The following is a 27966-nucleotide window of genomic DNA, read 5'->3' on the forward strand; positions in this document are numbered from 1 at the left end:
GTCTAGAACGCCACAAGCTCTCAAAGCATTCATACACTCTGTAAACAGCTCGGGAACACGGGTGACAATTCCGCTCGGGAGCAGCATGCAGGCGCTGCTGTGGTGCCCGCCCGGGCTCTGGGCCTGTGCTCTTCGGGCCTAGATGAGGGGAAACCCCTCAGCGACCAGCGCGCTTGGCTGTGAGACGACGCACACATGGAGGTGTGTGTGGGGCTGCCGGGGACGCCCGGCACTCCGAGGCTGGCTTCCTGCCTGCAGCTCGGCCGCAGCCCTTCACCGCTGAGGCGGCCCAAGGCGCAGCGCGCCCGGCGCCCCGCCGACCGCGGTCCCCCGGCCCGGCCAATGCAGGCGCCGCTAGCCCCGGTGAGCGTACCCGGCCGCCCGCTCTCGCAGCCCGCCTGGCGAGAGGCGTTGCCGCCCGCTTGAACCGGAACCGGTTAGCGGGGGCCGCCCGGGGCGGCTGCTGCTGCTGCTGCTGCTGTCTGCGGCTGCTGCGGAGGTTGCGGCGCTGCCGCCTGGGTGCGTGCTCGGAGCGGGCGCGGCGGCTGCGCGGGGCGGGGGAGGAGCGCGGCGGCCCCGCCGCCGGCGATGGGGCTGTGCTTCGGCGGGCCCCGCGCTGCCTGCCCGCGCAGGAGGGCTTAGGTGCCGCAGCCCACGCCGGCGGGCCGCGCTGCGGGGCCGCCTCCGCGGATGAACCGCCGCGGGGACCCGCCGGGCAGTGCAGCCGCAGGGCGCCGCAGCCGCCGCCTCTTCCCCCGCCGCTCCTCCTCGTCTCCGGCGCTGCCCATGGCTTCCCGCCGCCGCTGCTGACCGGCCGCCCCTCGCCTTCTCCCGGGCCGGGCCGGGCCGGGGCAGGGCACTGAAGATGGGGAACACCACCTCCTGCTGCGTCTCCTCCAGCCCCAAGCTGCGCAGGAATGCCCACTCCCGCCTGGAGTCCTACCGCCCCGAGGCCGAGCTGAGCCGGGAGGACACGGGCTGCAACCTGCAGCACATCAGCGACCGGGAGAACATCGACGGTGAGGGCGGCCAGGGACCCCCCTGCTTCTCTTCCCGTCCCTCCCTGCTCCGAGCGGTGGGGCCACGGCTCTGCCCCGGGCGGCTCCCCCCGCGGGTGGGGCCGGACCGCTGGGTCCGGCCGCCGCGCCCCTCAGTGCCGCGGCGGCTCGGTTGTGGTCCCCGTGCCCGCCCCCGCGGGGCTGCCGGGGGCGTCGGTACATGTGCATGGGCCGCAGCCTCCGGAGCGGTTCCTTTCCGCAGGGAGAGCTGTGTGGGACCCTTCCTGCGAGGGCTGGGTAGCGCACACCGCCCGCCGCAGCCTCTGGCAAGGTGCAGTGTTTGGTCCCGGGTCTGGGCTGCCGAGACCGGCTTCCCTTCAGGGCGGCGCGAAGTGTCGTTATAGACGCTATGGGCACTCGTCTGCTCGGCGGAGGCCCGGCTGACCCAGAGCCAAACCGGAGGGTCCGTTGCTGGCTTTGCGCTGTTGGCAGGGCTGGGAGCGCGTCCCTGCGGTACCGAGCCGGCGTCACCTTTGGGTATGTCACCTGCCAGGCGGTGGCGGTGTAAAGGACAAACCCTGCCAGCAATGCGAGTGGGAGAAATGTTATCCGTAACAGCCCTCTCTTCCAGTCACTTTATCTTCCCCCGTTACTGTCGTGATGAGGCACTGCTCTATGAAATCACGAATACCTCCTCACCCTCTCCTTCTCTGCAGTGATACTCAGAAAAGCTGTATTCCCGTTCCTTTACTAGTGACTAAATATGCTGCTGTTGTGGTTAGCCAGGATACCGCTTAATTTTAAAGATGTGGGTTAATATATGCATGTCATTTAGTTTTTGATTAGTTGCAGTATTTAGTCCTAAAACTTTGCTTGGTAGAAGGTCAGCTATCTCATGGATTAGTTTACCTGAACTGGTTTTGGTAGAAAGCCAGGAAGAGGGACTTTGATGCACTTCAATTTTCCTTCCACATTTTTTTCATGGCTTATTGGATTGTGATTTTATTAGAGTTTTATGTTGTCAGTTCTTGACACTGGCAAAGTTACAAGGTGATAGAGGGAGATAGGTTCCCTCCCTGATTATTTCTTTTAATGAGACACATTCCAGAAATATGTATGTTTTTAGTTGTCTTTGCTACGTGCAACAGAAAAATTGGAGCGTAACAGGATCAGTAAGTGGAAAAAAATACATAATGGTCTGGTCTGAGAAAGCCAGGGAGATGAAAGAACCAATTGTTGATCTGTGAATGATGAATTCTTCCAACACCAGTGTTGTCTCTGATGGTACGGATTTCTCCGTCTATACCAGCACAGTCTGCAGTAAAGTTTCTGATCAGAGATGTGTGTGGTTTGTGCCGTCTTATTTTTTTTTTTTCTGTCTGTGTGGAAATAGTAGGTGCCTGTGTGCTTGTTGAAGCGTGCATATACTGCAGATAAGTTCCCGCATCTTAGCGTTTGTTTGCAGAAAGAAATCGTTTTATTTGTTTGATCAAGGACTGTGTGCTCTGTCTCTCTTCTCCTTTAAACTGCAGCTTGGAACACAGAAAATACCTGTGTGTTATTTATTTTTGCATCTTGCTGGCATTGATCTAGGACAGTTGTCGGTGTGATGTTGCATGTTCAAATAGGCAAGATGTCTTCAATTCTGAGGAAAGAGTGATTTGGGGTTTCGTTTCTCTGCCTAACTCTGATTTTGTCCCTTTTTATAGATAGAGTCTGAGAAGTGATTTTTCACTGGTGAGACTGATGGATGATAAGTATCTGTACACACACAACAACTGGACATACTTGGGGGAAACCAGCTTTTTGAAGTGTGCTTTGTTGCACGCGGGAGTCATGTTCTCTGAAGGTGTCTTGGTCAAAGATGATAGACTGATTACTACATGTAATAAAGTGATACTGTGTTTCTGATATTTTATTTCCTGTTAGACTAGATATTGCGCTTTTGTTGTTAAAAGTTTGATGGCATACAGATGTCTGCAGATGAGACACAGCGGTGTGAAAACCCCTTTCTTCGCAGTAGAGAATTCTAATGATATTTTTATCATTTTACAATGGTGTTCTTTACAATGAAAGAACAATAGTCTGGTTATCTGTGTCGTGAAGAGAAGATGCTGGATGTTGATTCCTTAGTGTTCCCGCAAGTCATAATATATTTCCCAAGAGTTTCTCAAAAAGTTTCTTGTTTTCATTTTTTTATAGTAAGCGATGACAAAGACTGATGCACTGAAATGAGACTTTTTTGGTACTTCAGATTTGGGTTTCTCACTGTTCTTCAAATGAGAGCCCTTCCACCCAGCTCAATACATGTGGCTGCGACAGTCAGGCTCTCAAAGGGCAAATCCATGTCCGCAGCAAGCATTGACCTAGTGAGTGGTACTTTTGGGGACTGTAACAAATCACGATATGCAGCGTCTGAGTTCATCTGTTTCATGTGGAAGTTGCTTTCATGCTCATGTTCATGGAAATTAATGAAACTTTTTTTTTTTTTGAATGGGTAAAGCTGTTTGAATAAAACAAGAACATTAAGAACCTTTAAATCAGAAATTTAAATCAAATTTGAACCTTGAAGTGTGGCCTGTTTAAGCTTTTACAAGAGATGTGTGGTTTGCAACGGTTGCAGGCCCTGTTTCTGGCACTGTGAGAGGGAGAAAGGAAGAGCGGGAGGGATGTCAACTTGTAAGAGTGATTTAACTGGAGGTTTTAGTACTAGTGGGACTGTTTGATGTTTGCCAGTCTTATATACTTCATAGGGAAATAACTTGTCAAATCTGCCTTCAAGATCACACCTTTGAATTGTCTCCTGTAATTCAAGTACAATACCAAATCCAGTAGTATGTTTTTAAGGAACGGTTGGAGGAATTCTACTTCAGTAGGAGTGGGTTTCTAGCAAGATTTTCTCTCTCCTGTCACTGGTACCTGGTTAGAAAATCTCAATTTCCGCAATATTTCACAAGGGTTTTTATGAAGTGGTCTGTGGAAGAGATTTGATTTATCAAATTACTTATTCTGGGGAATTATAACAGCGAATTCCTCTTTCTTGCCTTTTCTCCCTCAGAAATTCAAAGAAGGTAACAAACTTCCATAAACATCTACAGATGTGGAAAACTTTTACTTCTGGATTATTTTTTGTTTGGTTTTTTTGTTTGTTTTTGTTTTGGGTGTTTTTTGACAAAGAGCAAGAGGATAGTTGTAATGAACAGAGGTTGCCATCTGGTTTTGATGATCTGTTTCTAGGGGGGAGCTTCAACATTTTTCAGTGCTTCGTGTTTGAGACTCCAGGAAAATTCTGGCAGTGGATTCAAGATTTGAAGATTTCTAGCTCTATGTCTGCAGTCCAGACATTTTTTTTACAACAGTGTTAATGACAGCAGTAAGTAAAAATAGTAGAAGACTTGATGTATTGGATTCTGTATCAAATTTGCACATAAAACTTTTGTCTGTGCATGCCATGTAAGCATCTTGGTGCATGCACTGTTTAAATCCTGGCCACCTGGACTGACCCTAGCCTGGACTCTGCTTAGACATCAGCAGGTCACACAGTCAGACCCACAAGTTAACAGTTTAACTTGTGAAAAAGCAGTGTTGTGCTGATGTGCTTATAAGCATGATTTCTGTAGTAAGCTTTTCAGGTATGGAGCTGTGGAGAGGGGACAAAGGGACTGTCTTAGTACAAACATGATGACATGAAGCAAAGCTGATGCCTTATAATGAAATTAGTCAAAAGGCTGTTCTTGAAATAGAGGCTAGATGAATAGTTCCTATGCTATTTGAAGGAAAGACAACTCTTAATAATGAACCCCTCCCATATTGTGTCCTTCCCCTCAAAAATCAGGTTGCCCCTTCCCCCCTTTCTAAACTCATGGTAATGTTACAAGGTCATTTTTCATTGCTGGCTCAGATAATGTCATCCTGTGCAACTGTACATCACTGATAAACCTCTTCAGCTCTTTTCACAATGGGTGAATCATGTTAATTTTTTTTTGCTGTGTAATGCACAGCCTCCTAAGAGTGGACTGTTGCTTAAAAAGACATTTCTTTGTTTATAGATCTTTTCCTCCACCTTCTTGAAACTGACATATGGGAGTCTTCGAAATGAGATTAGTGTTTGTGTATCTCTATCTGCTGGGTTTTATAGGAATTTTGAGATTTTAGCAAAATACAGGGAAGTTTTAAAATGTCTGCCCCATATACTCAGTGAAATTTTGCTGAAAGGTAATGCTAGTGTTTTCAAGAGCAAGGGTGTGATGGGTTGCACGTTGTGAAGGAGCTGACCTACATTCACAAAAGTCAAGCTATAAGCACTTCAGAAGCAAATTGGAGTATGTTGCATGCAGCCAGGCCTGCTAACACCTGGATTGTAAAAGGATAGTCCTTAAAGAAAAAAAAAAAAATTAAAAATGGTCTATTTGGTTTACAGAAAAGTCTTTTTATGAAAAATTTCTTGCTCCTTTAGCCAGAATTCCTGCACAGAAGTGATCCATATGCTTTTCAGTACTGTTGTTTGCATCACCTACCTAAGCATGTTGCAGATCATGCGTCAAGGTACTGCTTGCATCAAAATGCTTTGTGCATCAAAACATTAAAACCAGGGCCTGCAGTGGCCTACATGACTGAACTTAGTACTATACTGCATGTTGTTTGTGATGCATACCTCTCAGCTTGCTTGTTAATTCTGCTGTCAGTTTTGTCTGTTTATTCTGTGCTGTGCCCTGCTTCTCGCAAGAGGGACCACCGTGTTGTACAAAGCCTTCCTAGAACCTCACTTTCACATTGTTCACATCAAATCACAAAATTTACACCTTTTATGAAGTCAATAGTTCCATATTTAGCTGTAGAAGCTTTCAGAGGCACATATGCTAAGATTAATCATATTCAGACTTACTTCTGATGCATTTTATTAGCATACTTCCATTTGATCAAGGTTTTCTTTGCAAGTGAGTTAGTTACACAAGATCAACAGTATTGGCTGGGTAAATTGGTACTTGAAGCAGAATGACAAGACTTAGAATTATAGGTCTCTGAAAGTGGAAGGACTATTGTCTTTGACGTAGGTTGTTTTTCTTTAGATTTTATGTGTAATAAGAATAGCATATTTAAAAAGAGTGCAAACCTCTCAGCTGTGTGGCCATAGCTGTCTGACCTCATTTTCTGTGCTTACTGAAGGTTTTTCAAACTTTCACCATATGTTTACTTCATTTCAGGCCTTATTCAAGGTCAGATGGTACAAAAAGCACCCACATGGTGTGACACCATTTTCTGAAACATGCAAGATGCTGTTTGCTGTGTGTATCTAGCAACTTACTGACACCGTGAATGCCTTTTTCTGACTGCTCTCTCTAACATGTCAGGAGCTTGGTAGGGGAATAATTGAGCAGTGCCTAGTGCTACCCAATGCCTGTCCTTGTCCTGCCAGTGAGCTGCAGATGAGGCGTCGTGTAAATACCTGCCTTGTTTAGTATTTTTGCAAGAATAAGAAATACACTTGACAAACTGAAAACATACACAATATATAGCATTTCTTTGAGCCTTCTGTGTAGAACTGAATCGGTACTAATTTTGCTGCTTTTCCTTTGAACTTGAATAACTAGAGCTTTTAAAAACTATTAATTTTCTGTGTGCATTCTGACATATGGAGTGATATTTTTATTCCGTCCTGCAGAGTATTTAATGTATGGTGCATACATCTCTTAAATGTATGTGAAGAGCTAGTAAGTGATAATGAACTTTGTAAATTTAGCAATTTGTTATTTAAATAGAATACTGTCAGCAGTATGCTAAGGTAGTGCCTTCATTGGAGTAGTTGCCACTTCCTCCATATCTTCTGTGACAGTTTTGTCTCCTTACAATCCAACTTTAAAAACAGATACTCCAGAATTGCTGAAACGGAACTGTTGGGATTTTCATGTTTCCCAAGCTGAAACCCTTTTCAGAAATTTGACCATAATACAGAGGTGGGTTTAATGTGTAGACCCTGTACATCATCACAGTCCATTCCTCCAACCAGTTCAGTTTGAGCATCAGCAGCTCTTGAGCTTCTTCTGTGAGGACTTAGTTAAATTTAGAGTGCTCATTAGCCTGAACTGGATGGAGAAAGGACTTATAACCAGCAGCACTCTCCTGAAGACTAATCCTTACTAGTATAGAAGCTGGACAAGGCGCTGTGATAGGTGTTAATGGGAAATTGCCAGTGAAATCTGGTTGGAGACTTTACATGAAAACCTTTGTTTGTTTTTCACAGTTTGTTTTTATTTGTTTCCTTTCTCATCACTGGTAACATTTTGGGCCTTCAAGCTGTAAAGGACTTATTAGACCGACTGTCATCCTGCTAGGACAAGCTTCTCTGATCCAAGAATGTATATAATGCCCTAACTGACGTAACTTACTTCTCTCTTTATTTCTTTGCAAAATAATTCTATTTCTCTCATGTCAAACTAATGCTGAAACCATTTTACTGAAATACCTTAGCTAGCCACCATAGATGTAGCTTGCACTGCAAAAGTTGTGCTCTTGTCTTACAGCTTTTGATGGTTTGAGCAAAATACATTGATAAAACCAATGTTTTTGTTGCTGTGAGTGGCACTGTATTACTACCTTTGTGTAAAAATGTTGCAGAAAAGTGTAATATTTGAATGCTAAGACATGTTTATAGAGTAGAATTAATCCTAAGATTAAAAGTGTATTCTCACTCACCTTGCATAACATCTCCCACACCCACCTCCACTAGGGGAAGAGTGTCTGCGCTGGTATCCCTGCGATACCCTCTCTCTTTGCAAGAAGAGTCAGCCTTCAATGACTTATTAGGGCAACAAAACTGGCGAAGAGTCTGGAGCACAAGTTTCATGAGAAGCGGCTGGGGGTGTTTAGTCTGAAGAAGAAAAGGTGCAGGGGGAGCCTTACTGCTCTCTACAACTACCTGAAAGGAAGATGGAGATGGCTGTTCTCTTCTCCCAAGTAACAAGCGATAGGACAAGAGGTAACAGCCTCAAGGTGCACCAAGGGAGGTTTAGATTGGATATGAGGAAAAAATTCTTCACCGAAAGGGTGCTCAGGCATTGGAACAGGCTGCCCAGGGCTGTCGTGGAATCACCGTCCCTGGAAGAGTTCAAAAACAGTGTAGATGAGGCCCTTAGTGACGTGGTTTAGTTGTGGTCTTGGCAGTGCAGGGGTAATGGTTGGATTTGGTGATCTTGAAGGTCTTTTGCAACCTAGTTGATTCTGTGATTCATAATTTTCTTTTGGAAAGACCCCACCCAACTGTAGTTAAAAGAATTGTACCTCGGGCTTTTCACTTGCTTGTTTCTGTGTCTGCAAAATGATTCTTACATGCCAGTGGCTGAGATCCAGAAGATATCAGATGGGAAGTGAAAAAATTTACTTTCAACAGTATTGAAACCAGTATGAGACTGTGTTAAAATTCTAAAAGCTTATTTTCTTTGCTATACTGGTATTTCATTAAAAGTGGGATTTGATGTTATTCCTGAATCTGAAATGTGGATTGTAAGGAGAAAAAACTGTTCCAGAAGATACAGAGGAAGTCGTAACTGTCATGATGGGTGCATTGTTACTCAGTGAAGATGCAAGACTGGTAGTACAGGGATCATTTCCTAGATTTGGAAAAAAATTGAGCGGATTATTGGCACACTTAAAATTGCTTGTGGTGTGCAGTTTATCCCTGCAGATTAGTATTCTGGTACCTTCTTGTTGCTGTTTGTTATTTATGAATGCTTATTTATTACTGAATGCTTTCAGTGGCTGAAGAAACTTATTACTGTTGTTGTTCCTGGAAAGGATTCATTGATTTAAGATATTGGAAGCAATACTGTAAGAGAAAGAAGGTGTACTTCATCTGCAAGGATGTTTTGAAGTACTACACTTTCTCAGTGCTCTGCGAACTCTCTTAAGGAGGTGATAATTCAGGAATTGTGAGTTTATGTGAGGTTATGTATGTGAAATGACTGGCTGTAGTTATGTTTCTGTGCTTGCACTTGGTGGGAGTTTTTTAGTATTCATCAGTAGTTCTATTTTGCACATATATATGCTGTGGTTTCTTTATCCTCTTTTCTGACCTTCCTGAGGAAGGAGATTGCACTGGTTGCAGATACAAAGTCTGAGAATTGTAACTGTTGTGAACAAGGCAGGACACGCTTCCTTGCTTTGGCTAAAAGAAACTTTCAGGCTGTGGTCAGTGAGCTTTGCAAGCAGTAATTACATCTCTAAAGTGCTTTGTGAGCTGTGTTGTTCTGTAAAAGGATGCAAATGATGTAAAGACCTTGAAGAAAGTCAGTCTGCACTTGAAATTAATTAGACCTCTTGATTCCTAGGGTAGTGTTCAGAGTTTTTGATCTCAGCTGTTTTTCTAGCTTGAAAAAAGTTGTCTGTGTATTGTATCGTATAACATACAGTTTACATTCAGTAAGCTATAGTCTCTACTCATTTAGTGTGTCTGCCCCCGACTTCCTCCTTCTAAAAGAATGCTGTTAAAATAACAAGTGTCAAATATTGGTTAGAAAACAAAAAGTTATGATCAAGAGCATGTAGACAATCCTAATAGGAATTTTTATCTGTAGGCGGTTGGTTGGTTTGCTTGTAATAGGATTGAAGTCTCCTGTGTGTCCGTTAGATATTATCATAACTGCTATGAATCAGGATCTTTATAATCTGTTCTGGTACCTGTTTGTTTTCGTTTTGGAGAACTTGAAAGGACTCATGTTGCTTTTATTAGTTAAGTTTATGAAACTATAACTGAAATCAATAGAGATAAAATTCATAATGGTAAGTCCAGTTATTGCAGAATGTTTTGCCTAACCATTCAGTGCATTATTCTGTTGTGTTTGTATTTAGGAAAAACCCCACGGATTAACATCTTATCAGAAAGAATTTTATTTCTAGTTGATAACTCTAGTTTCAACTAGAACTATAGGAAAGATCTTTGATTTCATGGATCCCCAACCCAGTAAAGACTGCTGCTGCTGATCTTACTTTAATTTGAAATTCTCTGCCCTATTCACACCCCTCTTAAAATAGGGAATGTAGTTAATCTCTTAATATAGTTCATATATATGGTTTGAAATTCTAGTGTTTTGACTATTAAATAGTAGTCACTGATAGAGTCATTTGTGTTTGGAGTTCCTAAAAAGGGATTCTGAAATGAATATATGGAAGCTTTCTTCCGTGGTATTTTGATATTTCTTATGTGGTCATATGTAGTAGATTTTTCAGATGTTAAAATAAAGATAAAACCCAGCTTCACATGTGAATAACAAGATCTTTTGCATGTGCTGCTGCTATGAGCTGTATGTCAGTCCCACCTGATGCTCTCTGTGATGCATAGCTCTTGGTGGCCCTTCATGCCTGAAGCTTTGTGTTGTGGCTGTCCCTACCTGGCAGAAATCCATGTGCATTTTATTCAGTCAGTCAGCGGAGGTGGAAAGGGTGTGAAGAGTGGAAATGCAGCTGTATTTTAAGCTTTAAAATCATGCTTCCTGCAGCTAAATGTCCTCCTTCCTTTTAGGATAATTCATTTGGGATGACAAGTGTCTAGTAAACTGCATTGACAATATACAGTTATCCACTCTGTCAGACATAGAAAGAAATTAGAATTGAAGTTTTGCGGAGGCGTATGCATACTTTTTTGAGGGTTTGAGGGTGGAAGAAGGATTTCTGTAACTGAGATGGTCCTAGAGATCCAGTCTGTGATAAAAATAATGTTCAGTAGGAGAGATTTAACTGTTGTTTCGTGGAAGAAGCAAACCAACACTGCCTTTGAAAGCTAAAGCAAACAACAACAAAAGAATAATTTAAAATTCCATATATAAGCAGTGATGTATATCCTACATCTAGGAACTTGTTTCTCTTGGCAAAATGGATATTTAAGTGAAATGGACATTGCTAAGTTAAATTTAACTGGAAGTGAATGTTTTGTGAAAAAGAAGCTCTTGACGTTAGGCCATATTTCTTTTAAAAAATTATAAGGAGTTATTTTTATAACAAGTATTTGAATCACAGTTTAGGCAATACAAACACTGAAGCCTTATGTTAACTACATGAGAACCTGAACTTAAACGGTGTGAACTCTTATATTTGCATACATCTGATAGTATGGTTTTGGTTATTTTATTTTCCCCCCTTTTTTTTTTTCCTCCTTACACTTTCGTTTTTGAATATAAATTTGCAGTTCAGCAGCAGTGAATTTATGCATGGGTGCAGGTAGAAAATGAGAAGAGAGATTAAGGGAGCAAATTCTGTCTCTGATTTTGTGTGGATTATCTCAAAATGGCTTCACATGCATATCGACGTGTTTGTTGCTCTCATGGAAAAAGGTGTCATAACACCGGCTTATACACAGTGGCTGCTGAAGTGAAGCATGATACTTTCTGATACTGTGACTTCTGTCAAGCACTCTGTGCTAAAGAGAGTTGCTCACTGTGGGTAAGCCACTGTGTGATGGAACTGGCATGTGCAGAAAGGTCCTATGCATGCAGCTGATGTCTTAATTTCCTTCAGTTCCTGGTGGCTGAGATAAGCTAAGGGCCTCATCTGTTACTGGGTGGCTGGATAACTGTTTGATGTAAACCCGGCATGGCATTTGTCCTTGGGATATTTGTGAGCTTCAGGAAGCTCCAGAGCTGAAGGCCAGACCTCCTGACTTTGTTGGAATACAGGCTAGAATTAGGCAGCAGACTCCCCTACCCACCCCCCCATTTTTTTGTCGTTTTAAATGTATATATTCTCAAATGAAATCTTTGTACATAAAATTATATATTTAAGAAATATTTTGGACAACAGGATTTTTGAAGTAAAATGTGTAAAATGTTATTTTCTCTCTCTCTTTTTTTGTCATGTTGCTAGTTAATGTTAAAACTAGCTTTGAGCTGAAGATACATTCCTTTTTGATCATTGCCCTCCTCCATCCCTGTAGGTTTGGTTGGACTGTTCTTTCTCTCCTTTCCCCTTCTCCTTTTTTTGTACATCTCTGTCATAGTCTGCCTTGCTTGTCACCTGGCTGCGCTTCTCAGCCCAACCTTTTTCTACCCACAGCATACAGAAGTTCCTGTCTCTGATCTCATCTCTCTCCTCTTGACTCTGTTTTGCTCTGATTTGGGAGTTATGAGCACACAATACATACAGCATATTCTAGAGCATGGTCTGTGTAATGATTCCAGGATGGCATCAAACTTTCAATGTTGATTTCAAAACCCTGATTTAAATTACATCATGTTTGCATTTCAATATTGTCGTGGTTTAAACCGAGCCGCACGGCTGCACATTCCTAGTTTCCTACCTCTCCTGCATGTTTTATAGTCAAGCAAATAAAATAATCTTTGTTCTTTCAGATCTGTGTGGTTATCCACATACTGGTAAGATTTCTTTATTTCACCATCGACCTTTAGACTTTTAAGTAGCATTGAATCGTGGAATGTGTTTTTTGATCTCTATAATTTTCTTCATGATTTTTGGAAATGTGCACTTTATGCACTGAATTACAGATTGAGATTACAAATAAACCATGGCACATGTGTTGTAATTCTTAAAATAGGTTCTGAGGCTGTGTAGGTTTTTTCTTTTTAAAGAGCATGAAATGCATATACACTGTTTTCTTCCAAATAAAAATCTGAAAGAGACTGAGTTAGTAGCAATGATAAGTTTTGCAATTAATGGAAAGAAACTCTTGGTAATTACCATCTTTGTAGTTGATACTGTGCCCTGCTTCAGTGTGTCCAGCTGTATGTAAATCTCCTCTAACGACCTATTTTTGCATTTCTTTCCTCATGTAAATGAGGAATCTCTTTGGTTTCTGTTTGGGAACTCAAATCTGATTGATTTGGCATCTCCTAATTGAAAGGCAGGATCTGTTACTGCAAAAGGTTTTTCCTTCTATTGTCAGGGAGTGGGAATGTGTGTGACTCTGAGCTCAGAGGCAGTCAGTGGTACTGGTGGTGGGCCTGTTCTGGCCAGGGTTACCTGGCAAACCAGGTGGCACCCTGAGGCTTAGCAGGGCAAAAACGGCTGCTGTCCTGCCACTGTTGGGTTCCTGGGATCCAGCTGCACATGCAGTCCAGTCTTGTCCTGTTGGGGAATGGTGGGACCAAGGTGGGGTTTCAGTTCAGTGTCTCGTATTCTTCTTCCCTTGGTTTTGTTGGTCTGCGGCTCTTGTCCAAGTGAAGGTTTTAGTTTATGGCTCTGTAGGTCAGAAGCACTCTCCAGTCATGTTGTCTACTTCTTCTCTTTAAAACTGCTATGCAGAAATTTGCTGAAATAGTCACAAGTGCTTCCTGTGCAATACTTGTTGGCCATGCCATCATCTCCACACGCAGCTCCTTCAGTCTAATCATGCTTTGCTAATCAAACCTGTAGGGAATGTCACATGTTAAGTCAGCAGACTGCTAAGTGTTGCTGTATCTGTATGACTTCATTTCTCTCATTTATGTGACAAAAATTGGTGGAGGCACCTAGATCTCAAGAGAATGTGCTGACTTCCTTGAGCCATTATCAGTTCTTACATGGGGATTTTAATCCTTTTTTTCAAAGGCAAAATAGTTTTGATGCAGGTAACCTTTCAGTATCTGAAGGGGGCCTACAGGGTTGCCTACAGGGAAGAGGGACTCTTCATCAGGGACTATAGCAGTAGGACAAGGGCAATGGGTTTAAAATTAAAACAGTGGAAGTTCAGGTTAGATGTAAGGAAGAAGTTCTTTACTGTGAGGGTGGTGAGGCACTGGAGCAGGTTGCCCAAAGAAGTGATAAATGCTCTATTCCTGGCAGTGTTCAAGTCCAGGTTGGACAGAGCCTTGGGCGCCGTGACCTAGTGTGAGGTGTCCTTGTCCATGGCAGGGGGGTTGGAACTAGATGGTCTTCAGGTCCTTCCTAACCCAAGCCATTCTGTGATCCTGTTAAATAAGGGGTATGGTGTGTGGGGGGAAGAAGATAATTCTGAATATAACAACTACTTTGGCAGGAGTGCAGTACTGTATGATTCAGTACTGTGAAGCTTCAGTAAGTGCATGCAAACTGTATACTCAAGTCCATTGCTAGCTATAAAGCACTTCTGTTTGCAGTGATGTTAAAGCATCTGAGCTTGTTGTAGTCTTGCCATTAAATACTATGATAAGTTTGCTAAACAGGACCTGTGTGAGAGTAGTGCTTGTTAAACTAATTCAGTACATGGAGTATGCTCTTGCAAGATGCTTCACATTCAGTTGTGTATTCAAAGCACTTGTTGCGAGGGTATATTGCATCTGATTTATAAATAGTCCTATTGACTTTCTACTGCTTGCTACAGTTCTCTTTCCTCAAGTAACTCGGGTACTTTTTTCTTTAAACCTGTTAGAAAATAATAGAAAAAGTATGTGCTGATAAAGCTTTGTTGTTGATGTCTTCTGGTAATACCTAGCTGTAATCTGGAAAATATTTGGCCCAGGAGCCTGTTCGATCCCTGGAAAGATCTCTGCAGCATTTTTCAAGTAGGAGTCTGACAATATTTACTTATTTGGAGAGAAACCCGTAACTTAGTTCAAGAAAGAAGTTCTGTGTCACTGTTAAATGGCATTACCTCTGTCTGTCTTACTGTCTGGGTATGGTTTCTTTGTTCACCCACAATATTTTCGTTGCATTCTTCTCTACTCTTTTTGTTTTCTGTTTATCCCTTTGTGACAGGGTTTATTTGTTTTGCAACAAGTAAGCTTTCTTATCCTAGCAGGCTGAAATAATTATCTGGGACTGGGTCATGATAGCATTTTTTGATCCCATAAATAAACTTGTGGTTAGTGTATTTTCTTAATGGATCTTAAACCAGATGGGAGGAAAAAGTCACAATTTCCTTATGATAATATATAGGTGTTAGCCCCAGGCACTTGCCTGTATATCTTAAATAGTTAATACATTGGTAGTTACCATTATTTATTTCCATTAGTTTCATTCCTTTGATTAAAAAGGATCATTATCATCTCCATGGTGGAACATTGACCTAGTAAACAAAAGAGAATCAGAAATTACTTGCAAATGAAGGTTGTGATGAATAACACTCTTTATGTATTCATGCTTGTGCTTATTAATATAGTATATTAGCAGTGGGTGACTTAATGTGTTTTCAAGCTCAGACAGCAGCAAAGAAATGTCCTCAGCTCTTTGTTTACCAGAATGATGGAATTAAACAAAAAGGATTGATGAGATTTAGAAAAAGGAAAGCTGAAAGCAACTTGGATATTAAATAATCTGGCAAGTAGTGTGCTGGATTCTTGGAAACAGAATTTATTTTTAATAAAGTTAATATATGTCCTCTTCCCCTTAATGGAAATTCTTTTATTTCTCCCTTATAAAAGATTTTTATTTTTTAAAGACAGTATCTTGATGCCGCAAGCTAGCATTAACAATAACAGCAGGCATCTTTCAAGCAAAGCAATCTCCATGTCACCAAATAATGTTTGTGAGAGAATTAAAAGCCCTTGAAACACATCAGAAGACATATGGTGAATGGGTAGAGAAATACTGTTTTTTTTCATTGATACTACAGACTGAAGTAGTAATTTCAGTATTCCAAATTGCTTACTTAAATACCCTTTTCTCAGCTCTAAAACTCACGTAGATTTAAATACTAATCTGTTGTAAATAAGCTCAACTGAAATCAGTGGAACTACATTTAGGAAAATGTACCTGTTTACTTTCCCAGGTGATGTATTGAGGCAGCTCTTAAAGTCAAATCCCAATTTTGGGAGCTCCTTTAGGCTGTGTCAGTTTTCTGAGGACTGTACGAAAAGAAATAGAGATGTTCTCTGCCAGTTCAAAACAAGTAGAAAGTTAATATAATTCTTGTAGTAAAATTGCTTCCTTGAAAGTAAAATTATACTGTAATGTTTATAGAATAGGATGGTTTTAGTTGTGGGATTGGTGTGTGTGTGTGTGTGTATGTATTTATACATGTATATATAAAAAGACCCCACAACTAAAACCTTTCTGTACAGAAAATCTGGGTTTCTGCCTGAATGTAGGAGCCATTCCAGATAGGTTTCTGCCAGGAGCGTGTAAACCAAATATTGCTGATAACAGCCAAAGACTCATGTTCCAAATTTCTTTACTTGTCTGTATACTGTACAATAGGTCTTGTCCAAAAAAAACCCTCATTTTCTCTGTGAAGCTGTATTTAAAAGGTAGCTGACCAACTGCTCTTCTGGCTCCCTCCTTCCGTCAAACTAAGGGTCTGTTACTGCCAACGTTATTTTCCGATGAGTATTTGCTGTGTATGTAGTATGCTAAGATACTCACTATATGACTAACTTTCAGAAAGATGAACCACTTGATTACTGTGTAAGGTTAAAAAACAAGAGTAAAATAGGCCTTTACTAAATTTTGCCTCCTTCCAAAAAGTGCCTGGCATACTTGTCTTCAAGTGTTGTATTGGCATGCAGCAGAGAATTTGAGAAATCCCACAGTTGGTCAAGTCAGTGTCTGACAATAGTGGCTGCTCAGAGAATGTGTATATTGAGCTGTATCAGATGAGCCTTAGAGAACTGAATACTTGTAAGCATATGAAAGGCAGAGACAAGAAATAGAACTCTTTGGATGTGACCTTACTTTTAAAGGAAAGATAGTACTAGCCTTAGAAAAGTAAATAAATTGGCATTCCTTGTATATAAACCTCTGCATTAGATTTGGGTTGCTTCTCTTACCGGAAAGTAAGTTTGTGGATTTTCTTAAAGTGTGCTCCTTTATTTCCTAGGCAAGAGGGCCCATGCCATAGTCCTACAGAAATATGCTGGTACATGAGCAGCAGACATCCTTAGATATTCGATAGTTTAATTTTGCTGGGCCTAGGCTACATTGAGGGTCTGTGAGCGCACCACAACAAATTTTCAGGCGACTAGAATGTTGAAAAATACTTTTTTTCCTTTTTTCCTTAACAAAACTATGTAATTTTGAGAAGCAGTTACCACATACGAATAGATTTTATACGGACACGCAAACCAAGTTAGATTTTCAATGTGAAATACGGTTTTAGTGTTTAGCAGTACAATGGCATGCCCTTACAGACTGACATTTGCTTTAACGAGCAAGGGGTTGGCTTCCTCGGGGTCAGCCCCAGAAATGGCATAGGCTTTTCAAAACTAAGTTACTAGGTTACTTCAGTTCTGGCCTCCTTATTTCTGGAGGAGCTATAGTTAGCCTTATGGTGTCTGTAGTTCTCAACTTTTAGTTTGAGTGCCGAGGGTGATTTGGGTATTACATGGGCAATAAATGCTGTTTGGTGGGAATACAGTGAAGCCGTCAGCTGTGCTTCATAGTCTGGTTTTTCCTTGCCTGATAGCACTGCACAAAGGGGAAAAGGACCTTGAAACATGAAACTTATGTTAACAGTTAAATTTTGCTGCTCTGTGTGTTGGAGAGCATTGTTAGTGCACTGAAAAGAAAATTGGAATTATATCGGGACACATATTACTACTGGATAACAGGAAGTGTTTTCTTCTAGAAAAGGTGACTTCCAGAATATACTGTACTTGATTATGTAGGCAGGTTTAGTAACTGCCAAAATTATATACTAGATAAGCAAGTAAAATTCAGAGGTTAAACTGAAGTTGAAGGCTAGCCAAATGGTGAAAGTTGATGTGCATATCAAATTACATATATTAGGGGGGAAGGGGAGGGGGGAGAAATCTGTAACATTCCTCTCTTCTCTCCCCATTCTGTACTGTACTTATTTACAAGGTAGATGCTGAAGGAGGAGACAATATTGCAGTTTGAAACTGCAGTCAAGTGCTCAAGCATTTGTGGCATTATTGTTTCCGCTCCCTTTCATTTCCAGTGAATAGAAGAACCTTTTCAAAGATTACATTTCACAAAAGATTAGTGTTCAGAATATTTAGTTTCTGATAGTCAACAGGTGACATTCTAGACAGTAATTTTAATGTATTTTATGTAAAGCTTATCCAGAGCACTGATTAAGAAAACACTTTTACTTTCATCTTTTACTTCAGGAATTTTGGGGTAGTTTCAGAAAGGAAATATTTAATTTCTGTACATGTCTGTTTGCCTATCTTGATTTGAAGCCTGGTGAGAAATGTAGCAGATAAAACCTACAAAATGTTACACTGTCAGTATTTTGGAAACTGCCCCTTATCCAGGTGAAATTCTGAGATTTGAAATCTTGGCCATTTTTAATATAACTTTTATCATTGTTTTAGAGCTGTCTACAGTCATTTCTGAAATTGCAATAAAGTCTCTGTGTTGTCTGATGCTACTTTACAAACACTGGATATGAAAGTAAATAGACAGAAGGTGATATTATTCTGCCGTCTCTCTGTTATTGCCTGCTGTTATCTGCTTCTGCATTTTCACCAATTTCTTGGATGCTCCTCTGTTTCCTGAAAGTAAAAGCTTTATACGCTGTAATAAAGAGCCCTTTGGCGTTATGCAGTTTCTTGTATCTGAAGATAAGAGAAAACCAGCTGTTAAATACCTCCAGTGCAAGTGTACAGTGTTTTATGGAATATTAAATGCAAAATGGGCAATTTAGCAGAGTATATGCCCTGCCCGGTGGTGGCCTCTCAGTTGCCTTCTGTACCTCCCATTCACTAGATGTGTTCAGCAGCAGTAGCTGCATCGGGGACAAGGTTCAGCAAACACGTTGTGTTTCTGCTTGGAGGTGGTTCTCTTTAATTGGTGGATGAACAGTCAGCGTTAGAGTCCACTATCAGCATTAATCCTGCTATTGTTTTTAAACTGGGCATTGTGCAGTGATGGGCACTGAAACTACAGCTAGGCAATTGAAAGACAGCAGAGGCTTTAAATGCCTTTGCTTTGGCATTTATCATCTCATTTTTTTTTCTCGTATTTTAACTTTGTCTTTAGGAAGTGGAAAAATGTGTTTCTAATTAAGGAAAAATAATTGCAAGTGGTGTTAATATCGTTAATTCTGGTTTGTGCTTATCCTTTCAGCTGTATCTGCTAACCAGGATATATAAGTCTTTTGTCTGTGAGGGTGCTCTTCTGTCATTTTGAAAAGATTAAGTTAGCTGTTAGAATATTAGTAATTCCTGGCTTATTTGTATTGCCATTGAAATATTCTTTGTCATTCATTACAGATTTTGATGCTTAAGAGAAAATTTTGTTATTCACAAACAGTGCTTATTTTTGAATTCAGCTGGGCTTCCTCACCTCCTGCTGATTGATGAGTTATAAATTCCTATAGACTAGTGAAGAATTGTCTGCTTTCTAGTTGACTGTTGTTTTTTCTTTGTTCTGGTTTTGAAATGAATATATTTTCAGAAGCTTCTTGTTACAATTTAAATCCTACCAATTTAATTCCAGTGTTTTCCATTTCAAGTGATCCTTGATAGTCCTCTTGGCCATTTATTCTGTTTTCTCTGTTGCTATGTGAAAAATGTCATTTGCATGGGGTAAATTCACAGTTGGCTGATAGGCCCAGGTATGTCGTAATATGCTCGTTCTTGATTTTTTAAAGTTTGAGTAATCCTTCTACAAACAGTGGCAATTCCCACATGTACCTATTTGCATATGTATGTATATACTTAAAAGCATGGAGAATGGTTTGTGACTTCTGATTGTTAATACACTGCAGGATATTGGGAGCTGTAGGATACACACAAAACACAGCAAAGTGGTACAGAAGCCTAATATACTGTTGTGGAAAGTCTAAGCAAATACAATGTCTCTGTCCCTCCCTCTCTTCCCCTCCCTCTCTGTTTATGTATTACCCATTGCATATTAAATGTTTGCAGTAGGAAGCTAACATGGATGATTATTTACAAATGATTCATCACCTTGAAATGTAAGTGTGCTTGGGACTTCTGGCACAGTTAGAAAAGGCTAGGTACATGTGCCGTTTGTAACAAGTGTTCAATCAGAGTAATGGGGGTCTCCTTTTTTCAAATAGAGTTTTTTCATTTTCCTCTGTTATCCTTCTCAGTTCATAAAGTAGACATCCACAAACAGAGGAATCAAAATCTCTCTGTAAGGAGCACCACTCAGTGTAGCAGCAAGAACTGTACAAGTTTCTATTCTCAGTAGTTGGAGAGCACCTGCTGCCTTAAGAGGCGTGCTTATTGTTCAGGTTAGCTAACTTGCTGGGATGACACTGAAATTAAGATACAGGAATGAAATCTTTAAAACCTCCGTTTTAGCATTTAAGTATGGGAAAGATTTGACTGGGTTATTTTCCTGTTCCCTCTGAAGAAAGCAAATGATTCAGTAGACTTCGAACATGTAACTGAATGGCCTTTTTTTTCCCAGAGAATTTTGGATACAGTATTTTTAGGGAAACACTAAATCACATCTGTATGCCTTAGCATTTAAGTATTGAAAGCATTAGTTTTGTATTGATTAACAAAATTCCTGGAAAGTATTTTTTGCATCACAAAGTAGTTGCTCTTTTTAAGGTTGCTCTAACCTTTTGCTTGATGCTGTAATGCAGAGATTGTTCATTTCCTAGAAAAAACTGAGGGCAGAACAGAATTGCAAGTGTGCTTCAGGGTTAACCCTGGTCTCTGGGCACATTGGTCCCTTGGAAGGAGTATCTTTGTGTGTTTTGTCTAGCTCTAATCTTTGCTTCTGTTATGGAGAAACTCTGAGTAATGAAGTTCTTTAACAGATTGTTTTCCCTCAATTAATTTATTTACAGACTTTTAAACATCCTAAATTCTTGAAAGCCTCAAATTCTGATGCTGATTCCAGATAAATGAGCACAGGTGTCACCAGCTTATCTGGACACTGCAATCCCTTTTAAGGGCTTGAATTTTCCTTTTTTATCTGCAGGCTCCTGTCACAGTGTCTCCTTTCAAAGCCACTCATATGTGCACTGAAGTTGATTGCTGATATCATCTGAAGCCATGGCAGGCAGGAGCCTGATGAGTTTTATCTCTTTGCCATGATGTGCCTATAGTAGGCAAAGCTCCCATTTAATATTTACCAAGAAAAAGAACAAGAAGAAGAAATGTATGAAAGACTTTAAACTTTATAGTATTTGTGAAATGACTGTGCTGTTTAACAAGCAGTGGTACTGTGGGTCATAAAATGTACAGCATGTTTTGGTTTTGCCCTGGGAGAGTGCTTATAGATTCAGGTTGTGTATTTGTTCCCAGAGCTTTATGAGGTGGATGAGATGATGGGGTTGGAGTCTGCTCCATGGGGAATTCCCTGTGCCAGACCTGGTAGGATAGAAATACTGCATATTTGCATACTCCCTGTGTGTGTTGGTCTTGCTTCTTGGAGATGTAGTCGTCCTTCAGTCCCTAGAAGTATTAGTGATCAGAGCTGGCCTTAAAATCATGGCGTAATAGAAAGGGGACTCTGGTGTGGTCTAAGAGGGAAACTGGACTGTGTTTCCTTATTTTGAAGTTGAAGGCTCCTTTACACTTGTCTATGAAGTCACTGTGCTGGTGTTGTAGGAAAAGAAATTATTTTCCCTTTTTCTTGCCACTGTGAATGCTGAGTTACTGTTGCTTCATTTTTGGGAATCAGCTGGGGATGGAGTTTTAAGTGAAGACACTGTGAAGGTCCACCTTTAGGGTTCCCTGTATCTGGGTCCTTATCAGAAGGGAGCTCTGTAAGTTCTAAAGTTCAAGTGAAACAAGAACAAATCCTAAAGCAGCTATACCTTTTCAGAAAGGTGAATGGGTAACTAGTAGAGGCTGTATTTTATGTTGTAAAGCAACACGCTTGTCTAACAGGGGGTGAATAAATAATTTCTGACACCTATATAGGTTTCAGATAGAGGAGAATTGCAATGACCTGCTTAGGGGCAAAAATAGATAACAGCCACTAAAATATATGGCAGATATGATAACTAGGTGTTAAAAATTCTTCAAACATTTTATTGGGTTTGGGTTTTCCTGTTTAATTCTTTTTAATGTGTTTTATTTCCTGGGGTTTTATTGTTTTGGGCATTGTGAAAACAAACCAAGGGATCCCAAAACCTTAGTATGTAACAGCACTCTGAGTGAGCCATAGTATGTGCCTTTTCTCAAGAGATCTGCTTTGCATTTTGTCATCTGTGCATGTTTTCTGTGTGTTAGGATTATTTTCAGAGGCCTTTTCCAGAGCTATATAATACCTGCAGTTTTTTCCACAATAATGTTAGGAAGAAGCGGCAAACTTGAGTTTGAGTTCCTGTAATCTCCTGTCTGGCTTGTGGAGTTAGTTTTTTTCATGCCAGAACTTGTTTAATTCTGAGATACTTCAGAAGTAGGACCCCATTAACCTTTCAGTTTCAACATCAGTGAATTTTTTCATGGTTCAATTGATCATGCATCTGTTGTGGCATGTTGTGCTCAGAGGGGGCTGAAGACTGCCGTCAGAGGCTTGAGTATGAGAACGGGCTATTTTGAAGTAATCCTTGTTATAGCTGAGACTGCTGCAAAGTACACCCGAGCGTAGCTGGCACTAAAGGGGAATGTTGGAGCCCTGTAACAACTGGTTTTTCGGCTCTGTGCAAATACGCATGGGCGACTATTATACAAGTGGTAGGAAAACTGGAAATCACAAACTTCTTGCACAAGTGTAATGTGTTGTCTTACCTGATAGTAATGAATTCACCATTGCTTTTACTTAATCTTCCTAAAACTTATCTTCTGATTTGAGGATTTTAACCCATTTCTGTATCTTGGTCATTTGTGGGTATCGGAGGTACATAACTCAACGCCTGTCAAGTTACATCAGGCATGATGGGACAGGTTATGTTAAGTCTTGGTTTGCCTTTGGCTGCTCTCTTTTCTGAGGGCTTTGTAAAAGTCTCTGCCAGATTTTGATTTTGACCTGTTTGAATATGTAGTGGTTAAAGCCACAGGAGTTGTGCTCTTGAGTTCCTCAGATAGGGTGTTCTTATATATAGGAATGTTGTGCTGCACCTGTGTAGAGAAATAGGAAATACTACATGTGTCCTCAGTAATTTAAAACTGAGATATTGTTATATATCTGATGCTTTAAATCAAATTACATAGTTCTAACATGTTTACTGAGTTGTACTCAAAATTAAGAACAGTTAATATTCTCTGAACTAATTTGGTTGACAAGAGTTCTGTCTCCCTTTTTTCCTTTGATATAAAGGCAGAAGTAACTGAAATAAAACACTTGCCCTGATTCTTTTGCTGTTGCATTGACATGTAATCAATGGAAATCAGTGGAAATAGCTTTAAATGCTGAATCACATGTTTGTTGTCATCTGTTACTTTATTTTCCCCTAATCGTTCTGTCTTCTGAAAACAGAAGTGCTATATAGTTGGACTTAAGCAGTCATCCAGCAGAGAACTCTGCATAGCTTATTCTTTAAATTTGTGTGTCCTGCATGTTTATGTCACTGGGGAAGAATAATTTAGAGTTATTTTCTGTTTGCAGAAATGCTTATCATCTTTATGTAGATTAGTTTACCATTTTACCCAATGACTTTGGACAGGCGTCCTCCTCCTTTTCCCTGTCCTCAAATAACCCCTCTTCCAAATTTGATGCATTTTAACTTCATTTTTCATATCAAGGTTTGTAAGAAATAATATTCATTTCAATGCTACAGTGACAGTACTGATACATTTTAGCTTACTGGTCATGCTTCCCTTGACTGAGCATTTTGTGACAGGAAAGAAAACCTTCATGTTTGTGCCTGGCTGATCAAGCATGCTTAACCAAAGTGAACCTGTAGCCTGAGCAAGCTCTGTTCTCCTGTTTCTTAGGGATGTGCTCAGTGCTGATGCAAACCTTGGAGACTGCTGTTATGAGCTAACTTCTGGTAACATCATAAAGATACATTGAATGCCCAGTGGTATGTTACATACACTTGGAAGGTTGTAAATATATTGTGCTTTCATGGGGGAAAGTGTCTTGTAAGTGGGAAGAGGTTTGCCAGAAGGAAGTTGCCTGCAGAGCTCCCCTGCTCCAGCAACTTTGTTCAGATGTCTGACCTTTTTTGCCTCCAAATGGTCACCATTCCCACTGTTTGGTCTTCCCTGTGTTAAAAGTTTTTCTTTTGAGTTGAAATAAAGCCAAGTGGTGATTTGGCTCTGGCTGTCTTTTAATTAGTTGCTTGTTGTTTTTTCTTTTGAGTTCATCGTCTCCTGTTTCTTGTATGCAATTTCAGCAGAAAAGAGAAAAATAAATCATTTCTTGCTTAGATTCCTGCATCTGAAACACTAATCCCTCCTTGTCCTTCTCTTTTATGTCCTTTGGTTTTCTGGCTAAACATACTGTTGACAGTGGATAAAGAACTTCTTCTTTCTTTATCAGGCTAACTTGACAAAATAGAGGAGTGGAAATGAATGAACTGCTAAAGCAGTCTTTGGGATGGTTTTGGTTCAAGCATGGCCCCATTGCATCCAGATGTTCTCCCGTGGGTTGACTACTTTTTATTTCTTCTGGTTAAACCACAAAGTGTGTGGTAAACTGGTCTATTCTCTTGGTCTCATACTTGGAGAAATGTACTGTGAATATTTTACTGCCTAAAAAACTAGCTTGCAAATTAAGAGATGTGTTGGCTGCCCAAACCTTTCCTGTTCCTTGAAAACAGCCTAAAATGGGAAGTATTTTGCAGGATTGTGTCTAAATCCTGTCTGGAAAAGAATGATTTCTATCATTCTATCAAAATGAACAAACTTGAAGTCTTGTTTATTGTGCTGTCTGAGGTTGAATGAAAACTATATTAAGAGCAAGTCAAAGCCTAGTAACTGCAGTCACAGAGATAATGACAAGTATTCATAGCTTGTTGTAATAATTTTACTTCTGACAGGAGGTTTGGTATTTACTCTTAATTTCTGCTGCTTTCCCGTAAACTGAAATGCCATCAATTGTGATGCTAGATAATAAGCATCCTCGAGGCTATTCTCTGTTCCTTAAACCAAAGCAGATGGAGATCTCTATGACCATTAACTGTGCAGTAAAGTTGTTGGTGCTTTCTTTTTCCCACCACCAGTCTTGTTCAGAGCAACACAATTTGATCTTGTGTGTCCTACCAGGAAGTCAGCTGCTCCAGATTAAATTAAATGAGTTTTAGCAGTGTTTGAAGGGACTTGGGCTGGGACCACCATGCTTACTCTATTTAAGACTTCAAAGTAGGTTCTCAGCAGTGAAATATCTTTCAGCCCACGTAGCTCCCACCATATAGATCAGTACCATTGAGCTTTTTTGATTGTTGAGTTAATCCAGAGGAGCTAGTTCCAATTACTTTTCTCTTTCAAATGTCTGACTGCTGTGCTTCTCTATTCAGGATTGCAGAGTGAGTTACCAACACACTCTTGTGTTGCAGACTGTGCTTCATGCTTGAAGGTGATTTTCTAGCATTTACTTCTGTACACTTAGAGATTTGGGGTTAGTAACTCAACATTACATAAGGTCGGTAGATGCTCTTTAGTAACCTCTCTTTTATTCCTTGGTAGCAAATACGAAGAGTACAGAGTCTTAGTGTCCTGCAGAAAAATAGAAAACCTCTTGTATGTTTTAAAATCTGCCATGAGTTACATAAATATAATGAGTGGTTTAATTATTTCTTTTTTTCTTCTGTAACAAGAGTCTTCCATCTCCTCCTGTTCTCATTCCTCCTCCTTCACAAGGTTTTGTTGTTGTTAGATTCTGTATTTGTTTTTAGTGTTGTTTCCACTTGTGTGTAACAGAAGCCAGTTTAGAGTCTTGTCATATAAGTTGAGGTTCATGCATTCAAGGCCTGGTGCTTGAAATTAATCTTCTATTTGAAAGCAACCCAGTTATTAACAGTGTGCTGAGTGTACATTATTTCTGCGGAAGCTGTATATGACCAGCAAGTTATCCCTCTTTGATTTAGGATACCAATCTTAAGAAAGTATTCAACTTTGAAGAATCTTGTTATGTTTACTGATACTGAATGGCAAACATACTTTTGTTCTTGTTTTCAAACTGCATAAATACTACAAAGGCTATGCTTTTAAGTCATTTGAAACTCTCTCTGTGATGATACCTTTAATCATATCCTTTACTTTTGCCTAGATTTGGTGATGAGTCTCTGGACTGTTTGGTGCAATCTTCTTAAATGTTAATGTGCAGCAGGAGTAATACATGTAAACTTTTACAAATAATAATTTGTAGGCTAAGTCAGGGAAGCATAGATCTGCTTCTGCTGAATGGGACCAGGATGTCACTTTTTGTTCTTAGTCTGCTGTTTTTTTGTGTCAGGTGGCTGGTAATGTCTTTGGTAAGTGGTCTGCCTTCAAGATTGCAACATAAATAACTCCATTAAGACAAAAGGAGGAATAGAATTACAGCATCTTCTGTCTATTCACAGTAACATAATTTGGCTGTTACAGTTCTTTCTTAATGTACAGTCAGCTAGAAAAATCTCCTAATGCCCTCTGCAGCCTGGGAATTTTATCGCCTGTCTTTTCTCATGATAGATTAATGGAAATGGGCTTTCCAAGAGCTGTGAAACAGATGTCAAAAATGCAGCTAAGAACAGTGACAAGCTCTGCCTTCTGCGTTTCTTGTTATCCTTGGATCTTAGCATGGTTTCAAATCAGGATGAAAGAAACCATGTCAATATAACAATTTCCTTTGCTTGTGGTGGATGTTTATTGTAAGTGTTGCCTTCAGAATATTTTTGGTATGTTCAGAAATACGTCTGTTAGAACAGCAGGAGAAAGCGGGTGTGGGTGCATAGCTGCATTGTGCTGGGGAGTCTCTTGCATTACAATCGCTAATGTGCATGGCAGTGTTTAAGAAAGCAAAATGTTGCTTGCAGTTCTCCAGCCTTCCTTTCTCCTTGACTCTGGAAACGAAAAATGTTTTGGGATTTTTCTTTCTAGAAGGAATTAGTTCTAAAATAACTTGCATTACTTTAAATGTTTGTTAAAATCTGTCATATACAAAACCCTGAAGATAGAGCTCAGATCTTAAGGGGCTTGTTAATCTGGGAGTTTGCAGTTTGGAAAATGTACGCAAAGGTAAAGTACATGGCAAGTTTGTCTCACCATTAGAGGATACTTTTTCTTTACAGCCCTTTCAGTCTAGTCTGTTCTTTACCTATGATTCTGAAGTTAATTTTTAGGGTTTGGGGAAGAGGAAAGTGGCTATACAAAGACTGTGAAATAAAACCAGCCTTACAGTGTGTTATGTTGTGAGTAGCTTAAATTTGTACAGTGCCCTGATTTGTAGAATATTTGCACGTGTTACAGTTATGGACTAGATCACTGAAAGATATTTTTCCTTAAATCAGTATTCAGTGGCTTGTTTCTCTTAATAGTATTAGAATGGGTAAGTTGGGACACCGAAGTATACCTAAATAGAGATTCCCTGTAGCTGCTCAATCATTTTATTATGTTCCAGCTAAAAGCAGCTCCATTATAATTTAACTTCTTGCTATGACTCTGCTGTCCTTTACATTTTTCTTTCTTTATTTTTAATTAAGATGCAAGATTTTCTGAGTCTATGCAGTTTGAGTGGAATTTTTGCAGTCTGTATCCATCTGAGCAGACACAGGCCTTAAAATAGAGTTACGTTTGATGGAGAATAGATTGATATTAATTTACCAAGAAGAAAAAAATTGCTGCAGAATTTACCACCATGCTGACTCTCCATAGCCTTTAACTGAAACATAACCATGCTACTGTAGGTTCGCAAAGATTTTCAGAGAACCTGCAGATGAACATTGGATTATTAATCAGGTTGTTATTTGTGTCATGGAAGTCAGTGGCTGTAGTCCTGTATTTGCACTAAGGGATGTGCCCAGTTTCTCCAAATAAAATAAAGCAGCAGTTAGAGTTTATAGCATGAAGGATTTTTTTATATCCATTACTTGATTATTATTTTTCCCAAATCAGTTTCTAAGTTCCTACCTTAGTAAATAAGGGTTTGAACCCATGTGGCACAGTGAAACATGTCAGTGGCAAGTACATGGCAAGGAACCTCCTGAAAGTGTCTGCTGTCTTGCTGTTGTATTTCCAAAATCTTGAAGCCTAGCTATGAGACCCACCCCTGCTTAGTCTTTTCTGTCAGATATTTGACATAGAGATGA

The 27966-nt window shown here is 40.3% G+C and overlaps 1 protein-coding gene across 1 annotated transcript in view; it reads left to right on the top strand.

Annotated features, from left to right (window-relative positions):
- The first annotated feature begins 451 nt into the window (after positions 1 to 451).
- The window catches only part of CCNY (cyclin Y), a 120683-nt gene continuing 93168 nt past the window's right edge, over positions 452 to 27966 (top strand). Inside the window, exon 1 of the mRNA XM_065666746.1 lies at positions 452 to 1019. Coding sequence (XP_065522818.1) covers positions 866 to 1019 — 154 coding nt within the window. The 5' untranslated portion in view covers positions 452 to 865. The remainder of the gene's footprint in view (positions 1020 to 27966) is intronic.

Source organism: Lathamus discolor, chromosome 2 (assembly GCF_037157495.1).
Source record: "Lathamus discolor isolate bLatDis1 chromosome 2, bLatDis1.hap1, whole genome shotgun sequence".
Lineage (NCBI taxonomy): Eukaryota > Metazoa > Chordata > Aves > Psittaciformes > Psittacidae > Lathamus > Lathamus discolor.